The 25,237-nt window shown below is 33.3% G+C and overlaps 5 protein-coding genes across 6 annotated transcripts; all 5 read left to right on the forward strand.

Moving 5' to 3' along the window:
• The first annotated feature begins 1,951 nt into the window (after positions 1 to 1,951).
• Positions 1,952 to 6,506, forward strand: LOC123920942 (protein RETICULATA-RELATED 4, chloroplastic-like). The gene is made up of 8 exons (XM_045973299.1): positions 1,952 to 2,657; positions 4,021 to 4,089; positions 4,325 to 4,456; positions 4,569 to 4,622; positions 4,704 to 4,748; positions 5,517 to 5,656; positions 5,868 to 5,993; positions 6,090 to 6,506. The coding sequence occupies exons 1-8, from the start codon at positions 2,121 to 2,123 to the stop codon at positions 6,136 to 6,138; spliced, it is 1,152 nt and encodes a 383-aa protein (XP_045829255.1). The 5' UTR covers positions 1,952 to 2,120; the 3' UTR covers positions 6,139 to 6,506.
• A 148-nt stretch (positions 6,507 to 6,654) lies between these two features.
• On the forward strand, positions 6,655 to 7,876 carry LOC123920943. Of its 2 annotated transcripts, XM_045973301.1 has the most exons (3): positions 6,655 to 6,840; positions 7,014 to 7,333; positions 7,497 to 7,876. In XM_045973301.1, the coding sequence occupies exons 2-3, from the start codon at positions 7,014 to 7,016 to the stop codon at positions 7,525 to 7,527; spliced, it is 351 nt and encodes a 116-aa protein (XP_045829257.1). In that variant the 5' UTR covers positions 6,655 to 6,840; the 3' UTR covers positions 7,528 to 7,876. The 2 variants fall into 2 exon arrangements, with proteins under 2 accessions (XP_045829257.1, XP_045829256.1); XM_045973300.1 differs by having other exon boundaries at positions 6,655 to 7,333.
• Positions 7,877 to 8,535: 659 nt separating this feature from the next.
• LOC123882153 (pentatricopeptide repeat-containing protein At1g34160) lies at positions 8,536 to 11,295 on the forward strand. The gene has a single exon (XM_045930962.1). The coding sequence runs from the start codon at positions 9,496 to 9,498 to the stop codon at positions 11,227 to 11,229; it is 1,734 nt and encodes a 577-aa protein (XP_045786918.1). The 5' UTR covers positions 8,536 to 9,495; the 3' UTR covers positions 11,230 to 11,295.
• A 3,621-nt stretch (positions 11,296 to 14,916) lies between these two features.
• On the forward strand, positions 14,917 to 17,114 carry LOC123921868. Its single transcript, XM_045974574.1, has 3 exons — positions 14,917 to 15,080; positions 15,162 to 15,214; positions 16,896 to 17,114. The coding sequence occupies exons 1-3, from the start codon at positions 14,990 to 14,992 to the stop codon at positions 17,016 to 17,018; spliced, it is 267 nt and encodes an 88-aa protein (XP_045830530.1). The 5' UTR covers positions 14,917 to 14,989; the 3' UTR covers positions 17,019 to 17,114.
• A 3,009-nt stretch (positions 17,115 to 20,123) lies between these two features.
• Positions 20,124 to 25,103, forward strand: LOC123919813 (ubiquitin-like modifier-activating enzyme atg7). The gene is made up of 14 exons (XM_045971818.1): positions 20,124 to 20,414; positions 21,322 to 21,539; positions 21,635 to 21,826; positions 21,924 to 21,978; positions 22,069 to 22,163; positions 22,304 to 22,493; positions 22,589 to 22,691; positions 22,847 to 22,991; positions 23,059 to 23,217; positions 23,301 to 23,489; positions 23,590 to 23,781; positions 23,860 to 23,975; positions 24,082 to 24,238; positions 24,527 to 25,103. Exons 1-14 carry the CDS (start codon positions 20,273 to 20,275, stop codon positions 24,704 to 24,706), a joined length of 2,133 nt encoding a protein of 710 aa, XP_045827774.1. The 5' UTR covers positions 20,124 to 20,272; the 3' UTR covers positions 24,707 to 25,103.
• Positions 25,104 to 25,237: the final 134 nt, after the last annotated feature.

Consider the following 25,237-nt stretch of genomic DNA (forward strand, 5'->3'; position numbering starts at 1 on the left):
TATTCATTCCAAAATATTGAGAGTTATTCAATATTCACTGTAGAGCTAGGAGAATTCTAAGGAGGAGGCAAGGAGGGCCGATGAATTCCAAGGCCAATAAGGTTCTTTTCTTTATTGTCTTTGTAATTTATTTTTCCTATGTTAGGTCGAGTAGATGAACTCCCTTGTGAATGATTGAGAAATGTAACCCTAGTTCGATAAAGTTTATGCTCAATTGTTATTACGTTATTTTCTATATTTGTCTTAGCTTTAATTCTTCATTTTTAATATTGATCACATTAATTGAATGAACCTAGAGGAAAATTAATTGATCCCGTGACAGCAGCTTAATAAGTCAGACTAAAGAGACATTTCATCCTACCAATATGAGACCATTAGATTCAATATCTGAAGGTACGGGGGCAGGATTAAGATTAACACATAGTTAAATTCTTCACTGATGTTAGGAAATCGAGTTAGGGTAGATAACTTGTTAAATTTTGAACTTCTAAAGGTTAGGATGCCCTCTTTAGGAGTTGAACCCGTTAAAAGTAATGACACGAACCAAACCACAACGCAAGTAGATCTGAAAATGGAAGAGCAATCGGAGCACAAAGCCGTGACCAAACCAACAACCACCACTGGAAGAACTAATTGTCATGTTTTTTTTTTACAAAATTAGCACTTTTTTGCTTATGTGTCAATTTATTAAATTAGGTTAGTTTGGTAATTATTTATATTATATATTATTTTCTTAAATATACAAATTAAACCCTAAATAAAATTTGAAAAAAAAATACATGAGTCGAATAAAAAGCAGGACCAAAGTCATGACAAAAAATATTTGAGGAACCAAAAGTTGCTGAATTTTTTTGTAGGAACTATTGTATTTTTTAAGGGACCAAAATGTTCAAGTCCTAACAAAGGAGAAAAACTAACATAATATTGTAATATAGAGTACCAACAGTTTGCTTATAAAAAAAAACCATAATTTTAATAATTTATATGAATTATTGCAACTTACTTGCGGCAACAATAATAATACGAGAGCATCCGAAAAATAATAATAATAATAATAATAATAATAATAATAATAATAATAATAAGAAGAATAAGAACAAAAATAAAAATAAAATAACGAGAGGTGAAGAATGTAGGGGACTAAATAATGTTCTTTCTCCTATGCTAAAGGGGCGTTGCCCCGTTTGTTTATTTGTTCATAAAAAAAATGATGTGATATGCTAAAGTTTATTAAAAGAAAAAGCTTATAAAAAAAATTGTGTTATGCAAAAATAATGTTAGGGAGAATAAGTGCCTTGGAAACGTAAAAAATTGAGCATTAATGTAAAAGGGGGTTAAAATACAATTCCATAAAATACATTACTAATATTAACAATTACACAAATTTTTAAGTGGAATAGAGTTTGACCGTTATGCTTTTGACAAGTCAGATGGGCTACTCTACCCAATTCATCGGAATGGGTAGTTAAGAATTTGCCAAAAAGAAAATGCATAAGAAAAGAGATACAAGAAAAAAAAGTGAAAGAACAAATTTACGAGGAATAGAAAACATAAAATATAAATAGGGATATAATAGTAATATTTTAATTGTGAAGCTCCGTTTCATTCCATTCCATACACTCCAAATTGGGGAGAATGAAAACTTGAAGGGATTGGATGGAATGAGATGGAATGAGTTCATTGTGTTCCATTTCACTCATTCATTTTTTACGGGAATTGATTCTCCCAAGTGTAATTTACACTTGAGAGAATAAAGTGTAATCTAACACCATCTAAATTTATTTTCTCTAAATTTTTATATATTTCTCTCTCTTGATCAATGATAACAAACCACACTTTATTCTCTCAAGTATAAATTATACTTGAGAGAATCCATTCCCATTTTTTACCAATCCAAAGTCCAAACAATGGAATCTAATTGTTACCACTACATTTCATTCAACTCTATCATATTCCATCGATCGTCAAAAAGATATTTATTTAGAAAACAAATAATAATTGAAGCGTGTCCAATTTTGGAGTGAGATTTGTGGCGTCTGGTAATGATCTGTTGTTAGTCAAGACAAAGTGAGTGACAGACAGACTTCAACTAACTACCTTTCATCTCCACACTCCATCCCATGGCAGCAATGGCTTCTTCTTCTTCATTCTCCAAAATCCACACTCATTCTTTCTCTCTCCCTACCCAAAACCACAACTCTTCAACCTCTCTCCCACTCCCAACTCTCTCCATCATTTCTCGCCCTCCACATTCTCATTCCAAATCCATCCTCTTCACTTCCCGACCTCCCATAACCGCCATTCATGCATCCGGCGGTGGAATCGGAGGAGAAGGAGGCAGTGGCAGTGGCGGTGGCGGAGGAGGTGGAGGTGATGGTGGTGAAGGTGAATCAGAAGATAGGGATCGGAACAGAGAAGAAGCTTTGTTAGTACTTGCGGAAGTTGGTAAACCGTTGGATTATTTGCCAGCGGATTTAGCGGAAGCGGTTAAAGCTGGACGAGTTCCTGGTTCAATTGTGAAGAGATTCTTTGAGCTGGAAAAATCAAGTGTGTTTCGGTGGTTGCTTAATTTTGGAGGGTTTAGAGAGAGATTGCTTGCTGATGATTTGTTTCTTGCTAAAGTTGCTATGGAATGCGGTGTTGGTATTTTTACAAAGGTGTGTTAATTAATTTGCACATATTTTTGCTGCTGAATTCATATATAAGCAAATATTCTTTTTTCTGATTCATTGAATAACTGTTATGACTAGTCTGAAAAAAGAATCTTTGCTTATATACGAGACCGGAGAAACTATTTATTATGTTCATTTTCATTTAGGATTTTGATTCTTTGTAACGTTATGGTAGGACATAACTTTAGAGAGATAGATTCTTTAAATGGACCCTAATAATCTTGAATAGAAGGTTAGTCTTCCTAACTGCATAGATACCTTTGGTAAAAATTGTTTAGTTGGAGTTAGTAGTCTAATTTACTATAAAACCAGTCTCATGGATATACTTGAGAGTGTCCAACAAAATATGAGACTAATTTAGTAGTTTACTTAGATGTTAGATCAATTCTATGTTTGCCTCATTATTAGGCTTGCAATAAGACTTGTATTGTCAATGATTGGTACTCCTATCTTCGTCTACTCATGGCAAGCGTGGCTATTTTTTTTTTTTTTTTTGTATTAACCCTCTGGGGGAAAGGAGACCCACCTAGTAATCTAGAGTTCGCCCGTGAGGTAAGTAAAACTTGGTCAAAAATTGTTCCCATCAGGAATCGAACTCGGATTCTTCCAAATGATTTGTCCTAGGGGGGCTCATTAAGCATTTGAGCCCAATCACTTGGTTTGACATGCCTAATTTTGAAATTTGAAATAGGGTTTCTAAAATAATTACATTAAATAAGAGAAGTATTTAAAACACAATGATTTTACTAAAAACCAGTAACAACCTGCCATAGGAGGTTAACACAACTGTGCCATATGAATTTTTGTTTTTAACACTAGTCTAAAATATTATTTGATCTGTCTTATATTTTTTCTATAGTGAATTATTATACTGCAAACAGAGGATTGTAAAGAGAAATACTAATATATAGCAAATATTTTTTTGGTAACAATTAATTTTTTTAATCGTGACAACAAAGTTTTAACGCATGCAAAAAGAGCCAGTTTAGATAAAATTCTCAAGAAGTACCTATGGAAAAATAAATATTAAAAAAAAACTGAGATTTTTAACCAACAACTCAATTCAGCTACAAGCTAATCCAAACTTGCTTTAACTACTGAAGTCTTTGATACAATGTATTATGTTCTAGACCAAACCTGTTATCTAGCAAATAGGTAGGTTTTTTGTTTTTTTGACAATCCATTGAACTTTCTTAGTCAACTAGTTACTGTCACAAAGTACAAAGCTTTTGGTTATTTATTTTCTATTCTAAACTTTTTCCCCTGTATTTGACTATTTATGCGAAGCATCATGGATCATGCATAATCATATCATCCATTTGTAATGAATTTTGCATGTGCATTTCAGACTGCTGCGGAGTTGGAGAAGCGCAAAGAAAACTTTACTAAAGAGCTTGATTTTGTTTGTGCTGATGTGGTATGCTTCTTTCCTTTTCTAGTTGTTACAACCTAGTGGTAGGTCGTGTGGACATTTTATGCGGGTGCCTGGGTGCAATCCTAGGTTTCCACCTTTACCCCTCTCTGTGTGCGCGTGGCCATTCATCTATAAAAAAAAAGTCCCTTCCTTTCCTAGAAGTTGTTTACTATATGCAAATTATCTTTTATAATAATCACATTTTTTATTATTTAATTTAATAATTAATTATTAATAGGTAATGGCCATTGTAGCAGATTTTATGCTTGTGTGGCTTCCTGCTCCGACAGTTTCTCTCCGACCGCCACCTTCTGTTAGTGCTGGAGTAATTGCAAAATTCTTCTTTGGCTGCCCTGAAAATGCTTTTCAGGTTAACAACTCAACTCTTCATCTGATTTTGTTTATTCTACTTTTTCACGCTTTGATAGATATTGGCATTATGTTTTTGTGTGATTGTGTTTAACTTTGTCAACGCTCAACAGGTGGCTTTGGCTGGAACGTCGTTTTCACTTATACAGAGAATAGGTGCTATTGTGGTATGAATTGGATCTAATAAACTCAGTTATTTTATCATATATGAATATGTATGTTTTTAGTCATAATCTTCTCTTCTGCAGCGGAACGGAGCGAAGCTATTTGCAGTCGGGACTGGTGCATCATTGGTATTTAACATTCTAACATATACACTTGCTTCTTCTAGATATTGGTGAATTATATTTAAGATCTTTCTGCTAGTGAACTTTTTTTTCTTATTTTTTGTAAGGTTTCTGGTTTCTGCTAGTGAACTTAATCCAGACCCTTATCAATGCCATTCTGTTGTTTTTGTCTGCTCTTGTTATGAACTTCAAAACAAAAGAATTGGTGTTGTTTTTATACGAGATGCACTTTTACATCAGTTAACCTTTCAACCGATGTAAAAAACGTTGCATAGATTTTCAAAAATGTCACTGCATCACTTTCTATATCGATTGTAAACTTGTAATATAACAGATGTAAAATGTCGTGGAATCCATATTTTACACCCGTGTTCACAACTATATAGTAGGGTAGTGCAGTTGTGTTAAACTAAGATTGAATCTGTTATACCATATTCATTACTTTTATAGGAACATTCTCATTTCTTTGTAAATTGACTTGTCGCTTCTCTCTACTTCCCTATGAGTGCTGGAATCAAGAATAATAAAAAGGAAATAGTTTAAAATAGATACATAATCAATCCAATTGATTTGAGAACATAAATTTGGTATGAATATTTTTTAAGATAATCTTCCTTTGAGGTCAAGCGATGCTTGTTCCCCTAAAATGGGAACCTTAAGCTTAATTCACTGTCTTGGAGATCTGTCTCGCCATGTAATAATTGGTATATAATTGTAGACTTCTAGAATATGCATCAATTGAGTGACATGTGACTGTATGGCTTACCTTTTCAGATTGGTACTGGCGTAACAAACGCATTGATTAATGCACGGAAGGTTGTAGATAAATCTTTTGCTGACGAGGCTGAGGAAGTGCCGGTATTATCAACGAGTGTTGCCTATGGAGTTTACATGGCAGTATCTAGTAACTTAAGGTATTTTACCATTGATTGATCCATGTCCTAAATTCCATGACCTAGATCATCACGTACTGTATACATGAGATTCACTATAAAACAGCTTCAAAATTAATTTGGCTTTGCAACCTCAATATTGCATCATAAGTTCATAACTCTAAGTTTGTAATTTTTATTTTGGCATGTATCGGCATAATATAAATGAAAATTTCTCTTTGTTCTCTACCAGGTACCAAATTCTAGCTGGAATTATTGAACAACGGATTTTAGATCCTTTGCTGCACCAAAACAAGCTTTTGTTAAGCGCAATCTGCTTTGCTGTTAGAACCGGAAACACTTTCTTAGGCTCACTATTGTAAGATTCTTGATTTAATTTTATGTATATATAATTTACTACATTTTCTTCATCTTGTGTCCTCATTCTTCGTTACACAAATGTTTCCGTGAACAGGTGGGTGGATTATGCTCGGTGGGTTGGAGTCCAGAAGATAAGGGAATAGGTTTTTTCAATTGCAAGATATTGTCATGAAATCAATCTGGTCGAATGTTGTGTGTTGATTCATGATTGAAATTCCATAATGTTGGTGTGTTGTGTTTTTTATTGCTCTTGAGAGCGTAATTAATTGTATATCGTCGATTAATAATAGTAGTCATCAAACTCCAAGATTCTTCAATTACATACATGGTAAAATTTGCTAGAAAGCTGCAGCATGAGAAAAAGTAGAGTCACATTTTTTGTGGAAGATTGTGGCAGAGTCTCTTGAGTGTTGATTATTCTTATGTGTGTATATTGTTTATGCTGAAATTACATCGGTTGAAAACACTTTCTTCTCTTTACTTTGTTTCAATTCCCATTAGATTTCCTTCAGTAACATTTGCCAGAAATCTCATCAACTTTTTTTGTGAATAATGCTTTGTACTCCTATGCTTGTTGGCTCGTTGAGCCGTTCTATTATGAGCTCTCAACAAATGAATTTTCAACAATTTAATTGCCTCCTCTCAAGCCGATAAAGTACAATCCACGGTGCTTGAATGAGATCCACCCGATAAGTATGTTATAGATGAAGAGGAGGCATCTGTCCATAAACAACTTGAAAGGGAGTATTTTGAATGGCCAAGTGATAGCTTGTATTATACCACCATTCTGCTAGAGACAACCATTTCGACCAACTAGAAGGTTTCTCAGCACACATACAACAGAGGTAAGTCTCCAAACTTTTGTCACTATCTATGTTTGGCCATTGTGGTAGGTGGTGGATTTGTTGAGATTTACACGAAAATAGGATCCCTATCACTTGTTATGGAAGTAGGCATACCATGTAATTTGAAAACATTGTTTAAAAATACCTCATTTACTTTGGTGTCTTTGTCGGAGATGTCTCCCAACGAGATATCGTCTGTCACAGTGGCATGTGGATCGTTGCTATGTCCTATTTGTGATCATGATGGAGAAGACGACTTGTATGTGTTCTTTGGGTGCATAGCGGCGCAAGATAGCTGGCAGGCAGCATGCCCTGAGATGGTTCCACACAATGATGAGTATCAACCTGAATCTGTAGCTGATCGTATTTTTGCGATTTGCAATAAGGAGGATAGTGGTACAGTTGGGCGGGTTGCAACACTCCTCTGGTGTGGTGTATTTGGCATAATCGAAATGAACAAGTGTGGAATGAAAACAAGTGCACCACAAATCAGGTAGGAAGCACCACTTTCGTTAGGTGGAATTAGTGGTTTTCTGTTAATACACTACAACAACCTTTAACATACATGAGTGCAACTAGCATTGTATGTCAATGGACGAAATCAGATATTAGATGGATAAAATGTAATATTGATGCATGTTTTTTTGTTGACACAGGTGTGACTACTCCAACATGTTATTTCCGTAACCATGAAGGTCGGTTTGTGGCTGTGGTCACCATATGGCAGCAAACTTTATTATCCACTGTGGAGGGGGAAGTTGTTGCTTTACTTTGTGCGATGGAAGAGGCACGTGCTCGAAGTTTTGTTGGGGTTCAATTTGAAAGCGACTCACAATTATTGGTCGATGCGATCTGATTGAAGCAAAGAGGCAACTCTGAGTTTAGTTCAATTGTTGCTAATATTATTCATATTATGTCATCATTTGTAAACTTTGAGAGATAGTTTGTTAGGAGACAAGCTATTGAGTTAGCTAGGATCTGGATTCACAACTATTGAGTTAAAATCTATTCTAAAGGAGTATAATTGATTTTGACATGTTTGGTTGCTCTTGAATATAATTGTTTTTAGCTCTATAATTGATTCTAATCAAAACATAAATTACTTTACTTTAATTTCAAAAGTTTTAGAGGGAGGTAAATGTCATTACCTTTTGTAAGTGCACTAAAAAAACTCTTATCTCCTTTTAATTGGGGCATCAAGACATCACCTTAATTTTTGTTTGTTTGTGTAATCTGGGTATTCTTTGCACGCTACTGCAGAGACTAATCCCTCAAGTCTTGTGGACTCAAATGAGTGACAAACTCTCCCTAAAGTTTTAACACAGTTGCATGCCCAAACCAGTGATCGAACCTACGACCGTTAAGTTAGATGAGACTCGCGTCATCTCATCTAAGGGCTCTTGGATACATCACCTTAAATTTTATTATACAATAAACATAAATGAAAATAAGGCTAAATTGCAGTTTTGGCCCCCTATATTTCAGAAACTTGCAATTTTGGTCTCCTATGTTTCAAAATAGCAGTTCTAGCCCCTATGTTTACCCCATTTTGCAAAAGGTCAATTTTGACCAAGTCAACGTTGATGTGACAAGTCACTTAAATGACTCAGCTGTCACATCAGTTTTTTTGTCACTTATTATTTTAAAAAATAATAATATAAATAAAAAAAAATGTGTGACTATCTTCTTGTTTCTTCTTTATTCTCAATCGCAAAATCCTGTTTCTTCTTTCTTCTCAATCACAAAAATTTCTTTCTTCTCAATCACAAAACTTAAAACAAATTATGTTGTTGGATTTCGACTATGAATCAATCGTAAGGTCTATTGTTCGATTTCTACTGTGAATCAATCCAAAGTTTTTGTTGTTGGATTTCTCTCTTCCTGCTATTTCGTTTTGAACTCTAAAGTGCCTTTGTTGGATATGAAGACCGTAAGTACTGCACCAACACGTGAAGGTTCGAGTAAGACAGAAGATTATACTAACTTTGTTGAAGAGGAATGATGAACTGAAGAACAATGAGAAGAATTTTGTGATTGTCGTTGAAATCTTGGGGTTGTTGTTGATGTTATGTTTTATTGTTATTTGCATCATCTATTAATGAATCAAATTGTGTTGCGTTATTGTTATATTTCAAATCAACTTGTTCTATTTTATTGTCCTGTTATTGTTATGTTTTGGTCTTGTTTTGTTATAATTCAAATCAAAAGCCTAAACATTGGTCATCTAGAACCCCCAAAATCAAGGAGAAAACCAGCAACACCTAAACAAACACAGATGTCACAATGAAACTATATACCAGGCACAACAACAAGCAGACCTACAAAGGAAAAGAATCACAAAAATAGCACCCGCCGCACGAAAATTGACCTGGTCAAAATTGACTTTTAGCAAAAGGGGTAAACATAGGGGGCTAGATCTGCTATTTTGAAACATAGGGAGACAAAATTGCAAGTTTCTCAAATATAGGAGCCAAAACTACAATTTAGCCAGGAAAATAATTTACTTTACTTTCAAGTTTCAACTTCATAATAAATTTTACAAAATCAATTAATTCAAAATCAAATTTTGTGTAGAACCAAACACACACTTATTCATCTAATCAATTCTTCTTCTGAATCCTCTCTATTATATGTTCTTCCCGCTCATATCATAGAATGGCCACTCAATTTCACATTGATTCATTGTTACAGAAATGCAATTCTCTCATTCACATGAAACAGCTTCAAGCTCATCTCATAACCACCGGAAAATTCCAATTTCACCCTTCCCGCACCAAGCTCCTCGAACTCTTCGCCGTCTCTCCCGCCGGCAACCTCTCTTTCGCCGGAAATTTTTTCCGGCAGATTCAAAACCCCACCACAAACGACTACAATGCCGTTCTTCGAGGTCTGGCTCAAAGCTCCGAACCAACACAGTCCATTTCATGGTACCGTAATATGTTACGTTGCGGTAAAAAGATCGATGCTTTGACATGTTCCTTCGCTCTTAAGGGATGTGCGCGTGCTTTAGCTTTTTCTGAAGCAACCCAGTTGCATTCTCAGGTTTTGCGTTATGGGTTTGATGATGATGTTTTGTTAGTTACCACTTTGTTAGATGTGTATGCGAAAAGTGGTTATATTGATGATGCAAAGAAGGTGTTTGATGAAATGCAGCAACGAGATATTGCTTCTTGGAATGCGATGATTTCTGGGTTGGCTCAAGGGAGTCGACCAAATGAAGCTATAGATTTGTTTAATAAGATGAAGGAGGAAGGGTGGAGGCCGAATGATGTGACTGTTCTTGGTGCACTCTCGGCTTGTTCTCAATTGGGTGCTTTGAAACAGGGAGAGATTGTTCATGGGTATATTGTGGATGAGAAGTTAGAAAATAATGTGATTGTTTGTAATGCGGTTATTGATATGTATGGTAAATGTGGGTTTGTTGATAAAGCTTATTCGGTATTTAATAGTATGAGTTGTAGGAAAAGTCTTATCACTTGGAATACAATGATTATGGCTTTTGCAATGAATGGTGATGGATATAAGGCGCTTGATCTTTTAGATCGAATGATTTTAGATGGAATGTGTCCGGATGCAGTGTCGTATCTTGCTGCATTGTGTGGGTGCAACCATGCTGGGTTGGTGGATGAAGGTGTTAGATTGTTTGATTTGATGAAGGTGTCGGGTGTGGAAATTAATGTTAAGCATTATGGGAGTGTGATTGATTTGTTGGGTCGAGCCGGAAGGCTCAAAGAGGCGTATGATATTATAAATTCCATGCCTATGTTGCCTGATGTGGTTCTTTGGCAGACTTTGCTTGGGGCTAGTAAGACTTATGGGAATGTGGAAATGGCAGAGGTGGCGTCAAAGAAGCTGGTGGAGATGGGGTCAAACAGTTGTGGGGATTTTGTCTTGCTGTCGAATGTTTATGCAGCACAACAGAGGTGGAAAGATGTAGGGAGGGTGAGGGAAGCTATGGTAAATAACGATGTTAGGAAGGTACCGGGATTTAGTTTCACAGAAATAGATGGTAGGATACACAAGTTTATAAATTCTGATCAGAGTCATCCGAATTCGACAGAGATATATGCAAAGCTCGATGAGATCAAGTTTAGGATTAAATCCTATGGATATATAGCTGAAACTAATCTTGTGTTGCATGATATAGGCGATGAAGACAAGGAGAATGTCATAAATTATCATAGCGAGAAGTTGGCTGTGGCTTATGGTTTAATTAGTACAGTTGATGGAACACCAATTCTAGTTATAAAGAACCTTAGAATATGTGTGGATTGCCATACTTTCATAAAAATTATATCAAATATTTATAATAGGGAGATTATTGTAAGGGATCGAGCGAGATTTCATAGATTTAAAGACGGTGTATGCTCTTGCAGAGATTATTGGTAAAATGAAAAGTAGATGCTTATTGTGTATATTTATTTTCTTATAGAAGCTTGAATAATCAATTTCTTACAAGTTGTGACTACAACATCTCAGGTAATTCATCACCTTATGTATAGATTTATTAAAATTGTTCTTTATGGCTTCTCTTGATTTATCTATCAAAATATTTCTGCTACTTTGGAACTATCTCATGTTACAGGATATGTAGATTTCATAGATTCCCAGCTTTTCATTCTGCTTGAAAACAGCAATCTTACTTGTTAAACTTCTTCCCCACATCTTCATATATGACACAATTTATCTTATATCAGTATAGCGACACTATAGCGTAGCGAAATTTGAACCAATTGCTATTGTTCTGCACTATGCTATTTAGTTCGAAAGGTTGTAGTATGAAAGGTTAGTCAAATTGCCGCTATAGTGGCACTATGCACTTTTGTGTAATGTAATTTGAACAAATTGCTCTTTTCTGCGATCCTACTATTGAGATATAGTTAGTTGTTACTAGTTAGTTAACCTATAAATAGGCTTTGCTATAGTCATTTATATCCAACTTTTCTCATTATTGTATTTCCACTTTTTACTATCAATAAGACTTTTCTAGTTTTCTCTCTACTTTTCCATGGATGCCATGTTTCATAACACCTATGGTTAAAATTTAAAAAATTATTGAGATTTACAGTAGATCACATATAATATTGTCCACTTTATACATTTGGTGTTAAAATTGATGGAAATGACATTTTTTACTAACGGAGATAAATTTAGGGACCTATGTGAAACATTTATTAATTAAGGATCAAAATCAAACATAGAAATTAGTTAAAAGACTAAAAAGAGTAATTAAAAAAATTATTTTTCTTTTGAAGAAAAAAGTAGATTAGATTGATAGTTCAAAATTATTTTTGTTTAGACTCAGATATTATTATTATTTTCTTCGGTCTATAAATCTTAGTTCAATCGATAGAAATGTCAAAATTGCTAGGTCAGCGCCATGATATGGATTCGAACCCTCTCCCTTCACTTTAAGTGTGTGAGTTTCCAATGACTTGTCATTTTATCTATTTATCCAAAAACAAAAAACAAAAAAAATGTTCTCAACTAGATTAGATTAAAATTTATCTACCAAAAGAAAGATTAGATTAAAATTGAAGTTTTATTTTTTGAAAAAGATTTAAAATTGTAGATTAGACTAATTCACATTTCAAGAAAGTTTGTTATTAGATCAAAATTGTAGATTGTAGATTAGACTAATTCACATTCACAAGATTATATTAGTATAATGTTTCTTGGAATGTGAATTAGATCAAAATTGTAGATTAGACTAATTCACATTTCAAAATAACAAACTTGTTATCTTTTCTCAACTAGATTAGGTTATATTTAAAAAACAATGTTCTCAACTAGATTAGGTTAAAATTGTAGATTAGATTAAAATTTATCTACCAAAAGAAAGATTTGATTAAAATTTTGCAATTTAAATATCCTGCAACAGTAACAAACTTATTAAAATTTTAAAAAAGATAAAGCTTGTTATTGCTTAAGAAAAGATAAAGTTTGTTAAAAATGATCAACAACTTTGGGAAACACTTGTTAAGACTCAAGTTATGCCTTATGTTTGGGTTACTTCTCAATGTGATAATATTTTGTATAATTTGTTGTCTGTTGCATTGAATCTTAGTCAAGGAAACATCAAGACTTTGATTTTTCATTATTATTTGTATGTCCAATGATCAAGAGTCAATGACAATGTCTGCCATAAGAGATCCAACATATGTCTTTCAAGAAATTTCAAGGAATTGTAAGAATTTCAAAGAACTCAAGGTTATGGGACAGTTACATGAGTGGTTTGCTTTCTCTCTTGCTACCCATCTTCCTAACTTGAAAGTATTGAGTTTTCGATGTTCGGGGTTGGTAAAGGAAGCTCTTATTTTAGTTTTAGATCGTCTAAAATATTTAGAAGTACTCAACATTTCACATTGTGGAACCCTCTCCAGTTGTGGAAGGATATAGGTTTATTAGTTATATCGATCGTAATGCTATCGGTGAGAAGACTTCTAATTTGCGTCAGTTTATAACTTGCATGGAAAAACAATGCATCATGTGCCAACGGACAAGAATGAATTGTGGACTTCCTAGGTGGTACAAGTACGAGGAAGGGATTTGGAAAGATGACGAAGTTAGCTCTCTAGCACTTTGAGAAGAAAAAAACAATCATGTTATATAGATAGATGAAATCAATTACATGTTATATTGTGATCATTTGTTAATTATTTGAAATATCGTCTCCCTTTGGGAAATTAGTTGAGATATTCTATTTGCCTTTGGTGATTGACCAAACTAAGAGGCCTAGATCTGTGCCCCTTAATGAATCGAATTGAATGGTCCTTCGGCCCCTTCATTTTATTCCGACGGCCGCATAGATATTATGAGACCCGCCCACTATTACTACGAAAAAAGCACTGCCTTTTTCCTTCTAACTAGGAGAGCAAGCAACTTCTATTAGCGCCGTACCTTGAGTCGAATTGATCGTGTCATGTGGAATGTCCATCAATGATGGTTCATTAATGTCCATTGATTTAGACTCCTTCCCCCTTCCCATTGCTCTAGCCATAAGTTGTGGCAGCTCCAGCTCGAAACCAAAGGGGCCCGCCCTTCGAGGCCAGAGTGGGCGGGCTCAGTGGTCAGCCCCCATTTGAATTAAGGGGTTGTCTTTAGCTTTTGCCAGATCTAGAGAGATACTAAGAGTCCTCATGGGAGCTTCTACGGTACATTTGAATAATTTGAATGTACTGGTACATTAGACTGATAAATTGATAAAATAGTAATTATTTTTATAAATTAACCGATTATTGTATTTTAGAGATAATAATATCACAAGAAAAAACACAATTTCATTGTTTATAGGGATTATACTAATTTTTTGACATTTTTCATTAAAAAAATTCAATAATGACTATTATTAGGAATAAAATTAAAAAATGTCAAATTATATATTTTTGACAGTTTTGATAAATAATATTTAGTTATTATAATGTTTTTAATGATATAAAACATGATTTCCTTTTAAAAATATTCATTTATTTACTGATTTAAATATATAATGTACCCATACATTAAAAATTATCAAATGTACCATAGAATTCCCTTAATTTATTTATAATATTAAGAACAAATGCCTTCTCTTTTATGTTCCCACCTTCTCTTTCTTTCATGTCATTTTTACTTCTTTTTTTTTTTCTTTTTTTTTTCCTTTCTTTATTGTACAACTGTATCATCTTTCATCACATCTCTTTTTTCTTTTCTATTTTTATAAAAAAATTTTAGAGATATTTTTTTTGGTGCGAATCGTATTTTGTTTGTGCAATCTTAGAAACTAAATGAATTTGAATTCAAAATAACGATGTTCAATAAAAATACCCTTCACACCAATAATACGATAGTGTTTTTTTTCCACCTCATGATTTATAAAATCACTCCCATCCGAATTTATCTATTCACACCGAAAAAATACTGCTTTTTCAGAATTTACCAATTTACCCATCCAGACACGAGAAAAATTTGTGTATTTTTTCGATCGATAGATAAATTAGTGGGGGTGTGAATTAAATTTATTTATGGGCTAACAATGATCCAAAAACAATGAAAGCCCAATAGGTGACAGCTAGTAGCTACTACACTCTAAATGAGAATTGAATTCGAAATCGAAACATACAAATAAAAACCCTAACCCTAATTCTTTGTTGAATTAGAATCAGAGAAAATGACGCAAAAATCGACACTTTTCAAGGGACAAGCTAAGAAGAAATCGATTCCTGCCAATCGTCATGGCAAAGTTCCACAAACTCGCAAAGGTAATTTATTTTCCCACATTTTATTTTTGTTGAAATTTTCTGCATAATTTTCTGTAATAATTTGTTACTTTTTCTTCTCAGGGAAGAGGAATATAAAGCCATCCAAGGTTACAAAGGATATGGATGCTGATCGTGTAAGTTTCTTTCGGTTTTTGCTAAGTCTTAGTTCTGATTTGGGTATTTGCTGCTGTGAATTTTGAACTAGTTATTGGTATGCTTGAATAAGTAGATTAGTTAAGCACTTATACTATAAGTTTTTATCATATAAGTGTATATATAAACTATTTCTATAGTTAAAAATAAAATATGCTCAAATTGTTTTATACTATTTATTAAGCTCTAAGCTGATTTCATAAGCTAGTCTAGATATGACAAAGGCCATACAGCACATAAGCGCTTATGTATAAACTTACATAAGCTATTTTCATAGCATTAGATTAAATGAAATTAAATTGTTTTTGTATATGCTGTAAAATGTTTTCATAAGCTATCTTGGAGAACTTAAATAAGATGAAAAGGCTTATGAAAAATATGATAAGCTGTTTTTATAAGTTCAGCCAAATAGACTTGTTAAACTCATGCCACTAGATAAGTTCAAATAAGCTAATCCAAACAGGCCCAAAGTTTAGGGTGCATGTACTTTTATTTACATAACTACCCACTATTTCTTCACATTCACCGTGTTCTCAAACTTTGTTATAACTGCAAAAAGTGATTTTTAAGCTAAGAAGAGCGCTTGAGGAAATGCACCAAAATTTTGTCTCTCTAGATAACTTATTGAAATTAGCTTAATGAAAACTGCTTGTGAGCATGTCATAAATTGTTTGTGCGAGCTCTCTTAAACGAGAAAGTCTTGAGCAACACTTACCTAGGCACAACACTAAATGACACATGTTGGGCACAACCACAAATAAAATATATTTGGGCACACACACACACAAATGAAGAAAAAATAAAAATAAAACAATTTAGTCACATCACTTAATATTAATCCATCATTTTATCTTTAAATTTTTTGAATTCATGTGTGTTTGCCCAACATGTGTCATTTAGTGTCGTGCCTAGGTAAGTGTTGCTCCTCTTAAACACCCTACCAACTACCAAGTCCTTATGCCAACATATAAACTCATAATTCAAATAAACTGTTCATGAGTCAATCCAAATGCAACCTACGTTTGTCGAGTTGACAAGGTTTTGTATAGTTAACTCTTCTGCAATTGGTTTTCCGCGTTCTCTTCTTTTTTTTTTAAAATACATTGAAACAATTATTATTTCAGAGTATTAACTGTTAACTGTTCTATGGTCTTTGCTTGATCATTTGTACGAGTTTACTTTTTCTGTGAGCTTTTAGAAGAGTCTATATATGTTTATCTTATTATAAAGAACACTTGTATAAGTTTTTCGAAGACCATACAAAAAAAATAGTTTATGCTATGTTTATATACACTTATTTTCATGAATTTCTTATGATAACTTATATTAACAGTTTATACAGCTTATGTGGTGTTTATATATTGCTTATACTTTATAGAGCTTATAAAATGTGTTTTAGATTGGATACTCTTTTTATGGGCTTATCTTCTGGCATAATTTGTTTGCACTACCATTAGTCTATTACAACTTGTAATTTACAAGTGTTTTGAAAACCATATAAAATGAGTTTTCGCCTTATTTTCGTATTGTCCATATGGTAACTTTTAGACACAACATTACAAGGATTATAGTATACTTCATTAATTTTTGTAGAAATAACTTATGCATTAGCTCTTAATAAGCATTTAATTGAACTATTTACTTAAATTTTGGTTAAACCAGGAGGTGAGCAAATTCATTAACCATTGCAATGAGATTAAAGCTGCAACTGTAGCTACGAAGGACGGTGGTTATCTAAGCATTGTTAAGACAGCACCAGAGTCTGCTAGTGGTGCAGATAAATAGTTATTGATGTACGGAAGTTGTGATAACTGAATATATCTTATATACAATTGTGTATTTGTAAAAGCAATTTTGATAATCCCTTTTTTCTTGACCTCAGCATTGTATTTTGTAGTGTTTTATTGCTTTGAATTGCTTCTTTTTTCTTTTGGTAACATGGAATTTTGGTTTAGAATATTGCAATGTTTTGTCACCTTTTAATTATTATTCAACAGAATTTCCCTTGATTATAAATGTCACATAGCAAAGAAGTTAACAAGCTGTGGTCTTTCTATGACTTGAAGTGTATTTTTGATACAATGGTTCGTAGGAGCAGGGGAAGCTGGGTTTAAGGTAATGGGAGGGTAAATGTTATATATTTCTTTGCTTGGATTAGTTGAAAAGGAAGATCCAGGAAGAAATTAGACTAGATATAAAAAATACTCTTGAAATTGACACTTGCCATCCATTGTGGTTCTATCCGATTCAAGGGATTAATTTTTGCAATTGTGTGTAGATGATACCTTCCTGGTTCATAAAAAAATAATAGTAATCTCATGTTTTATTTTAATTTAAATGGAATTTTAAAGAGTGATCTCTATTGCACTTAGCACGACCCAAAATCCAGCATTCTATGCAACTCCAGTAGGGTAGAAGGAACGATGAACAATGTCTCAAACGTAGAAAGATTCCATGGAAATAGAGAGAAAACTGTGATGAACAATGTCCCAAAATCCAGCATTCTATGCTACTACGCCCATTTCTTGAAATGAAGTTAAGCCAATTTCATTTCTCAGGAAGGGAATAGAAGTTGTTGTGAATATGGAATGTTCAACTAACAAGTCCTCAATTAATTTTCAATTTTGGTTTTAGTTCTAAATGTTAGGTCAACTAACTGTTGACTACCGGAAGTCAATGTGGCACTGACACATTAGATTCTGTTGACACGTGGCATCCTACATGGGCTACCACGTCACAATTTTTTTAAAAAATTAATTTATTTTTTTTGGTCAATAATTTTTTTAATTGAGGACTAAAAATAGTTATTTAAAAATATAGGGACAAAAACTAAAACTCAATATAAAAGTAGGGGCTAAAAACATATTTTACCCTATTTTTAATTATCTCATTTAAACAGATTCTTAATCATTATTTTTTTGAAAATTCTACTTTTTCGGGGCATTTAGCCCTTTTGCTTCAACAAAAAATGTAACAAATATAGGGGAATATAAACTAAACAAATTAGGTTTTAGGTTAGCCTAACTTCAAATAAAAAAAAAAGGAAGGTTAACCTAACCTGATAAAGCTTATACTACAAAGGAAGGTTAAACAAATTTATTAACTATTAACAAGGGTGGAGCTAGGTTAGGGCATGAGAGAGCTACGGCTCGTCCAAAATTTACATTTTTAATAGATTAAGGATAAGGATAAGGATGTTCCTCTTTTAAATTTTTTTTCTTTAAAAAAACTAAATAAATAATATTTATTCATTTAAATTAATAGAGTAAATTGATAAAATACAAATTCAAAATTGCTAAATTTCGTTCATGCCTAACTTGTATTTGGGAATAAATCAAAATTTTTATTCTTTACTGAATTGAAAAAAATAGGCTTATAAAATTTACTTTTTTTTTAAATAACAAAAGATTATACTATGTAGAAACGTTGTTTGTTTTTAAAAAATAAATTATCTTAATAATAACAAACTTAAATGGTGATGTAAACAATATTTGAATAAACATCAAAAAATAATAATAATAATAATAATAATAATAATAATAATAATAATAATAATAATAATGACAAAAAAAGATAATAATAACATCAACAACAAGGATAAAAAAAGATAATAACGACAAATATCCTAATAATAACAAACTTTATTTTTTACAAACTAATAATAACAAACTTAAGAATAGATAATAACAATTAACAACTAACCCACTTGTAGTTGGTCTGGTGGTGTTGGCTTGAGTCCTTGGAGTCTGCTCCTCTCAAAGTCTCAGGTTCGATTTCCCCTGGTGCCAATATTGGTGGGCTAAGTCCATACAGAGCAAAAAAAACTCTAGATTTAAATGGAGCCCCCGCAAGTGGGCAGTGAGATTGGTCCCCTTGAATTAGTCGGTCCTAAGGCCGGATACCATTTAAAAAAACAATTAACAACTAGCAATAACACCTAAAAAAGGATAATTATCACAAATATTTTTTTGACACAAATTCTTTTTTTTAAAAGGCATATATTGTGTTTTCTTCATTACAAAAAAGACACTTCTTATCTTAAAATCTTTATCAAATTTGTGTTTGACCCCACTTCTCCTTAAAAGAAGTAAATAATAGAAAATAAGTAGGGTAAAATGCAAACTAAGTAAAGTTTGACAATTTTTTTTTTTTTTAGAAATCAAAAAATTCTTTCTAATTAGGCATGACAATAGGGCGGGGCGGAGGTTGATTTTGCCCTCCCCAAACCCAAAACCATAAAGTCCGGGTTTCCCCAAACTCATCTCAATTACAAGCGGGGTTAAAAAATATAACCTCAAACCCATACTCAACGGTGATCGGGTATCTCGTTACATCTCTTATCACGTGAATTTTGATTGTATTTTGGTTTTTTTTTATTAAAAAAAGTTAAAGCCCAAAATTATTTTGTATCAACAATTTTTTTTTAAATAAATAAAAGAAATAGAGAATTTTTTTTTATCTTTTACTCAAATTAAAAATTAAAATATGAATGTAATTTAAGAGATTATTTAAGGATTTCTAATTTAAAATAGGTAAAATATAATTTTAATATAAGCGAGGCAGGTTCAGGGTGGGTATCAATGTCTCAATTACCCGCCCCAACCCGTCTTTTGAAACCAGGAAAAATTCAAACCCGAACTTAAACCAAGTCAATTTAGATTTTCCTCGTCAAAGCAAGTAGGATTTAGATGGGTACCGCGAGTATAGATTTTATTGCCATGCCAATTTCTAATTCTAACAATACGTCTTAATGATAAGTGATAAGTCATTAACACTTGACTTCAATCAATTTTATTTTTATTTTTAAATTTTTTTGAGTTTACATGAAGTAATAATTTTTTTGAATAATTTTTATAAATTGGCATTAATTTGCAAGCCCATAGCCCATATATATTAAACAGAACTTCCTTTGACGATGAAGATGACGAAAACAAACGTCACTAACTAACAAAAGCGATTGAAAGATAAATTTTGCTTAAATTCCAAATATTATTTGAATTTGAACGCAACATCAGATCCATCATTCGAAGCTAACAACCATGGCGGAATCCAAAATCAATCATCAATCTTTGCTGCAATTTGCACCGATGCAGAGCTCTGTCGATGAAGGCTTCTGGCATAAGTTGTCTTCTTTGAAGCTCAATAAACTTGGCATTGATGATTCTCCAATACCCATAACTGGTTTTTTTCTTCACTCTTTTCTTTTTTTATTTATTTTCTTATAGTAAGTTATAGTCAACAATTATGTAAAAGACATATTTTTGATACTTAGAATTTAAATAAATTTTTAGGAATCACTTTATGAAAGAATTTAAACCTTACTAATTAATGTGTGATTCTATTATGATACTTTCAACTTTCGATATCGTGGTTTAATCAATAAACCATGTTAATGTTAGGGGAGTAATTGGTGAATTGATTTAATACAATGAGCTTTTTCATTGTGGAATAAGCTATTTCATCATATAATTGTTTTTGTATAGAATGTAAGTTGGATTATGGGGACTAAGGCCCTGATTAGATAAACAACGTAGTTAAGTGCTTAAGTCTAAGTTATTTCTATAACAATAGATAAAATAAAGTCAAACTGTTTAAGCTTTTTCATAAGCTATCCTACGGCCCGTTTGGATTTGGCTTATTTTGAGCTTATGAAAATAGCTTATGCAAATAAATAAAGTTTTATGTTAATTCATAAGTTTTCACTAACAAAAATACATAAAAGCTTATTTATTTGCATAAGCTGTTTAGCATTCAAAAATAAGACAACCCAAACAGGCCCCTAGAGAGCTTATGGAAATAAGCTGAAAACACCTTATGGACTTGTTATAATATGTTTTCATAAAACCCTCTCAAATAATCTCAACAACTGCTTGTGCAAGTAAATATGTTCAAATAAGCCAACCCAAAAAGGCCTTAAAAGTGAGCAGATAATATAAATTTTATAGCAACTAAAAAATTATTTGACTCTTTTTACATGCTGTTCCAAACATTTAAGCAATGCCGATAATGTTATTAGCTCTTTAAACTTTAAAGCACCAACTTGATGACATTTTTATTTTCCATTGATTGTGCTTTATCTTGATTGCAGGTTTCTATGCACCTTGCTCACACCCACGAGTATCAAATTATTTAACTCTTTTAGCTGAGTCATTACCTTCTGAATCAAGTGAAGCATCACTAATACCAGAACCAAGCCATGGAAACAGGAACAGGTGTTCTGTTCCAGGGATACTTTACAACACTAATACTGTGGAGAGCTTTAGTGCACTTGATATACAGAATCTGTTAAAGGAAGAGGCAAGAAAGGTAAGCCATTCAGTAAATGTAGTCATTATTACATGATAAGAGAATTGAATATCAACAAGTTTAGATCATAACTTTTCCGTTTGTTGTTAAATCAGATATGGGATGATATTCAATCAGGAAGAGCTGTGGAGGACTGTTCAGTACTCTCAAGATTCCTTGTTATTTCTTTTGCTGACCTGAAAAAGTGGAGTTTCCACTACTGGTTTGCATTCCCTGCTCTCATGCTTGATCCTCCTGCAACTTTGGTTAATTTAAGTCCAGCTTCTCAGTGGTTGAGCATCGAAGAGGTGCTCTGAGTTGCAATATTTTAAGCACTCAGTTTTTGTTGGTATGATTATTATTATAATGGATGCTGACACTGTTTTAATATTAAATAAATGACAGGCAGAATCCCTCTCTGCAGCCTGTAATGAGTGGCGTGGTTCAAAATCAACGGCAGGTATATAAATCGCAATCTCCTTATCGCTTTAGTTGTTTTCTTTTCTCTAAACTCGGCATGCTTTGCCTAATAGTAGAGAATATTTGGCAGATATCCCATTCTTTTTAGTAACTATAGATCCAAATTCACGTGCTACTGTTAGGCTTCTGAAGGACTGGGAAGCTTGTCAGAGCGATGATCACAAGGTCTCTTTTTCGAACTCTTGTTATAATAGTAATAGTTGCTTGCAATTTTTCTGAAGTTTCTTTTGCATAGTCATACATAGAAATTACTCAATGAGAAACTATAGATGTCTTTTGTGAAATTTACTAGATTCTATTGGCAGATCCTATTTGGATTTTATGACCCGTGTCATCTCCCTAATAATCCTGGATGGCCTCTGCGCAACTTGTTAGCACTTATTTCTGCAAAGTGGAATCTCAAGTCTGTTCAATTTTTCTGCTATAGAGAGAACCGTGGTTTTGCTGATATGAGCTTGTCTCTTGTTGGTGAAGCATTGATAACTGTTCCACAAGGTAGAGCTCTGTTAATCACGTGATAGTTACATTGTCGACGTCTCTTTCTTTTTAGTTTGTTGGGTTTCTAATTTGAAAGGAGTAACTGTATATAGGGTGGAAAGATGCTATACCTAATGCAGTTGGCTGGGAACTTAATAATAAGGGGAAAAAAGGACCTAGGCGTATTAGCCTTGCACAGTCCATGGATCCTACCAGGTTCGTTGTCTTCATTATTTTCTCCAGTCAAGGTTGCATGGTGCACCACTTAATGATTTGTGCACAGTAGACATTGCCTTTATTTGGTAATGCTATTTACTTTTTTAGCATATCTTGTATTTTGAATCATCGTCACTTTAAATGTGTTTTTATAGGTTGGCCGTATCTGCTGCAGATTTGAATTTAAAGCTTATGAGGTGGCGTGCTTTGCCATCTCTGGACTTGAGTGTTTTGTCTTCCCTCAGGTGTCTTCTCCTCGGAGCAGGCACACTTGGATGCCAGGTTGCACGCATGCTTATGGTGGGTACTAAGAAAATCCTGTTGTTTCAATTTTTCAATTCTTGTTAACTAATATTTATCACTGCAGGCGTGGGGTGTCCGGAAAATTACTCTAGTCGACAATGGCAAGGTGGCTATGTCTAATCCATTGAGGCAGTCTCTTTATACTTTGGATAACTGTCTTAATGGTGGAGAGTTTAAAGCTACAGCAGCAGTTGAAAGTCTCAAACGGATATTTCCAGCAGTGGTAGATCATCAATCCCTAAGACTTAAGTTGAAGCTAAACCCTATGATAACATTTATAACTGCATGTTTTTTGTTCTTATTCAGGAAGCGGAAGGCATTGTTATGGCTATACCAATGCCTGGACACCCGATTGATAGCAAGAATCAGGATAGCGTGATCAATGATTGCAGACGTTTGCACGATTTGATTGATTCTCATGATGCAGTTTTTTTATTGACAGATACAAGGGAAAGTCGATGGCTCCCGACACTTCTCTGTGCCAATGCTAACAAGGTTGGGCAGTTTATACTTTTAAATAGCATATATGTTCTGTTGTTTATTGTTATTTATTTATATCACTGCTTAACTAACATGATTATTTATATATTCGCAGATTACCATGACTGCAGCACTAGGGTTTGAAAGTTTCTTGGTGATGCGCCACGGAGCTGGTCCTTTCAGTAGTGCCGGTGACTTGAGTGCAGAAACAGCTAATTCTTCATCTTCTGATTCGTGTGGAAAGGATGCAAATGGGAAACATAGATTGGGATGCTATTTCTGTAACGATGTTGTTGCGCCAACCGATGTAATTTCCAAGTAGCATTATGTTGTGATTTTTTAATGGATGTAACATTTATAACTAATTCATACTTGCTTTCTGCAGTCAACATCGAACCGCACTTTGGACCAGCAATGTACTGTAACCCGACCGGGGCTAGCTCCTATTGCATCCGCCCTTGCTGTTGAACTTTTAGTAGGGATTTTGCATCACCCTCAAGGGTAATTCTGCAACCAATGATTTTATGTTGAAGAATTTTGAAAAATGAAATTTTGACCAACTTTATGTATCATGCCTAAAATTCAAATATTGAAAACGTTTTTTCAGGATATTTGCAGAGGCTGATATTAACAACAGTGTCAGTGGAGCTTCTGAGAACCCTCTTGGCATTTTACCGCATCAGATTCGCGGTTCCCTTTCTCAATTTTCTCAAATGAGCCTCATAGGTTACTCCTCTTCCAGCTGCACAGCCTGTTGCCATACAGTAAGTCTGAATAATGTTCGATAAATGCTTTTGTGGTTAGTTATAGTATGCTTCGGGCTTCACTGTTTATATTGCTTCCGGAAGTTCTTTAGATGTTTTGCCTGGAACACCTCATCCATAAGTTTGATAGTGTGCTAACATGATTTTAATATTTTAATATTAACTTCAATAATATCATTTCTGAAAATGGAGGGAGGATTAGGGTCACAACAAAGCTACTTAAGTTTGTTAAACCTATGATTATCATTTTCCTGATCCCCTTTGTTTTCTAAAACTGCAACCATTCAGGTTGTATCCGAATATCGGAACCGAGGAATGGAGTTCATACTTGAAGCAATTAATCATCCTACATACTTAGAGGATGTCACTGGACTAACAGAGTTAATAAAATCAGCCACCAAATTCTCATTGGATTGGGACAAGGAAATAGATAATGAAGACGAGGATGAAGATTGTTTTGAAATATGAAACATAACAATTAGTCAGTTGTACATAAACTAATCTGAGCAATCATTTGCCCATGTCAACAGTTGCTTCATTGGTAGGACAATGCATAGATGCATTTCCTTAGGTACATTTTGCGCCGTTCCTTACTTAAATATTCATAACTACCATGATTTCGTCAAATCCGTTTTTAGAAGTTCGTTATAACCACAAAAATTGTATTTTAAGTTAAGAACACCACAAAAAGTACCTAAGGAAATGCATTTGAGTTTTGCCTGCTTGTTGGTATACTTTGTCAAATGTACAAAACTGAATTTACATTCTTTAATTTAATTTCAATAATTTGAACTACTTGACTACAATACACAACATAATGTTTGGTTTTTTCTCTTAAATTCTCTTGAATTTTTTTTCTTCCTAATTGTCTTGAAGCTATTTAAAAATTTGTTCTATTAATAATTATATAAATATATAATGTTGTTTTTACTTGGTTTATCTTAATATTTTACACAGAAATTGGTTTTTTTATATAAAAATTTAAATACAGAAAATAAA

This window comes from Trifolium pratense, linkage group LG4 (assembly GCF_020283565.1).
Source record: "Trifolium pratense cultivar HEN17-A07 linkage group LG4, ARS_RC_1.1, whole genome shotgun sequence".
NCBI lineage: Eukaryota > Viridiplantae > Streptophyta > Magnoliopsida > Fabales > Fabaceae > Trifolium > Trifolium pratense.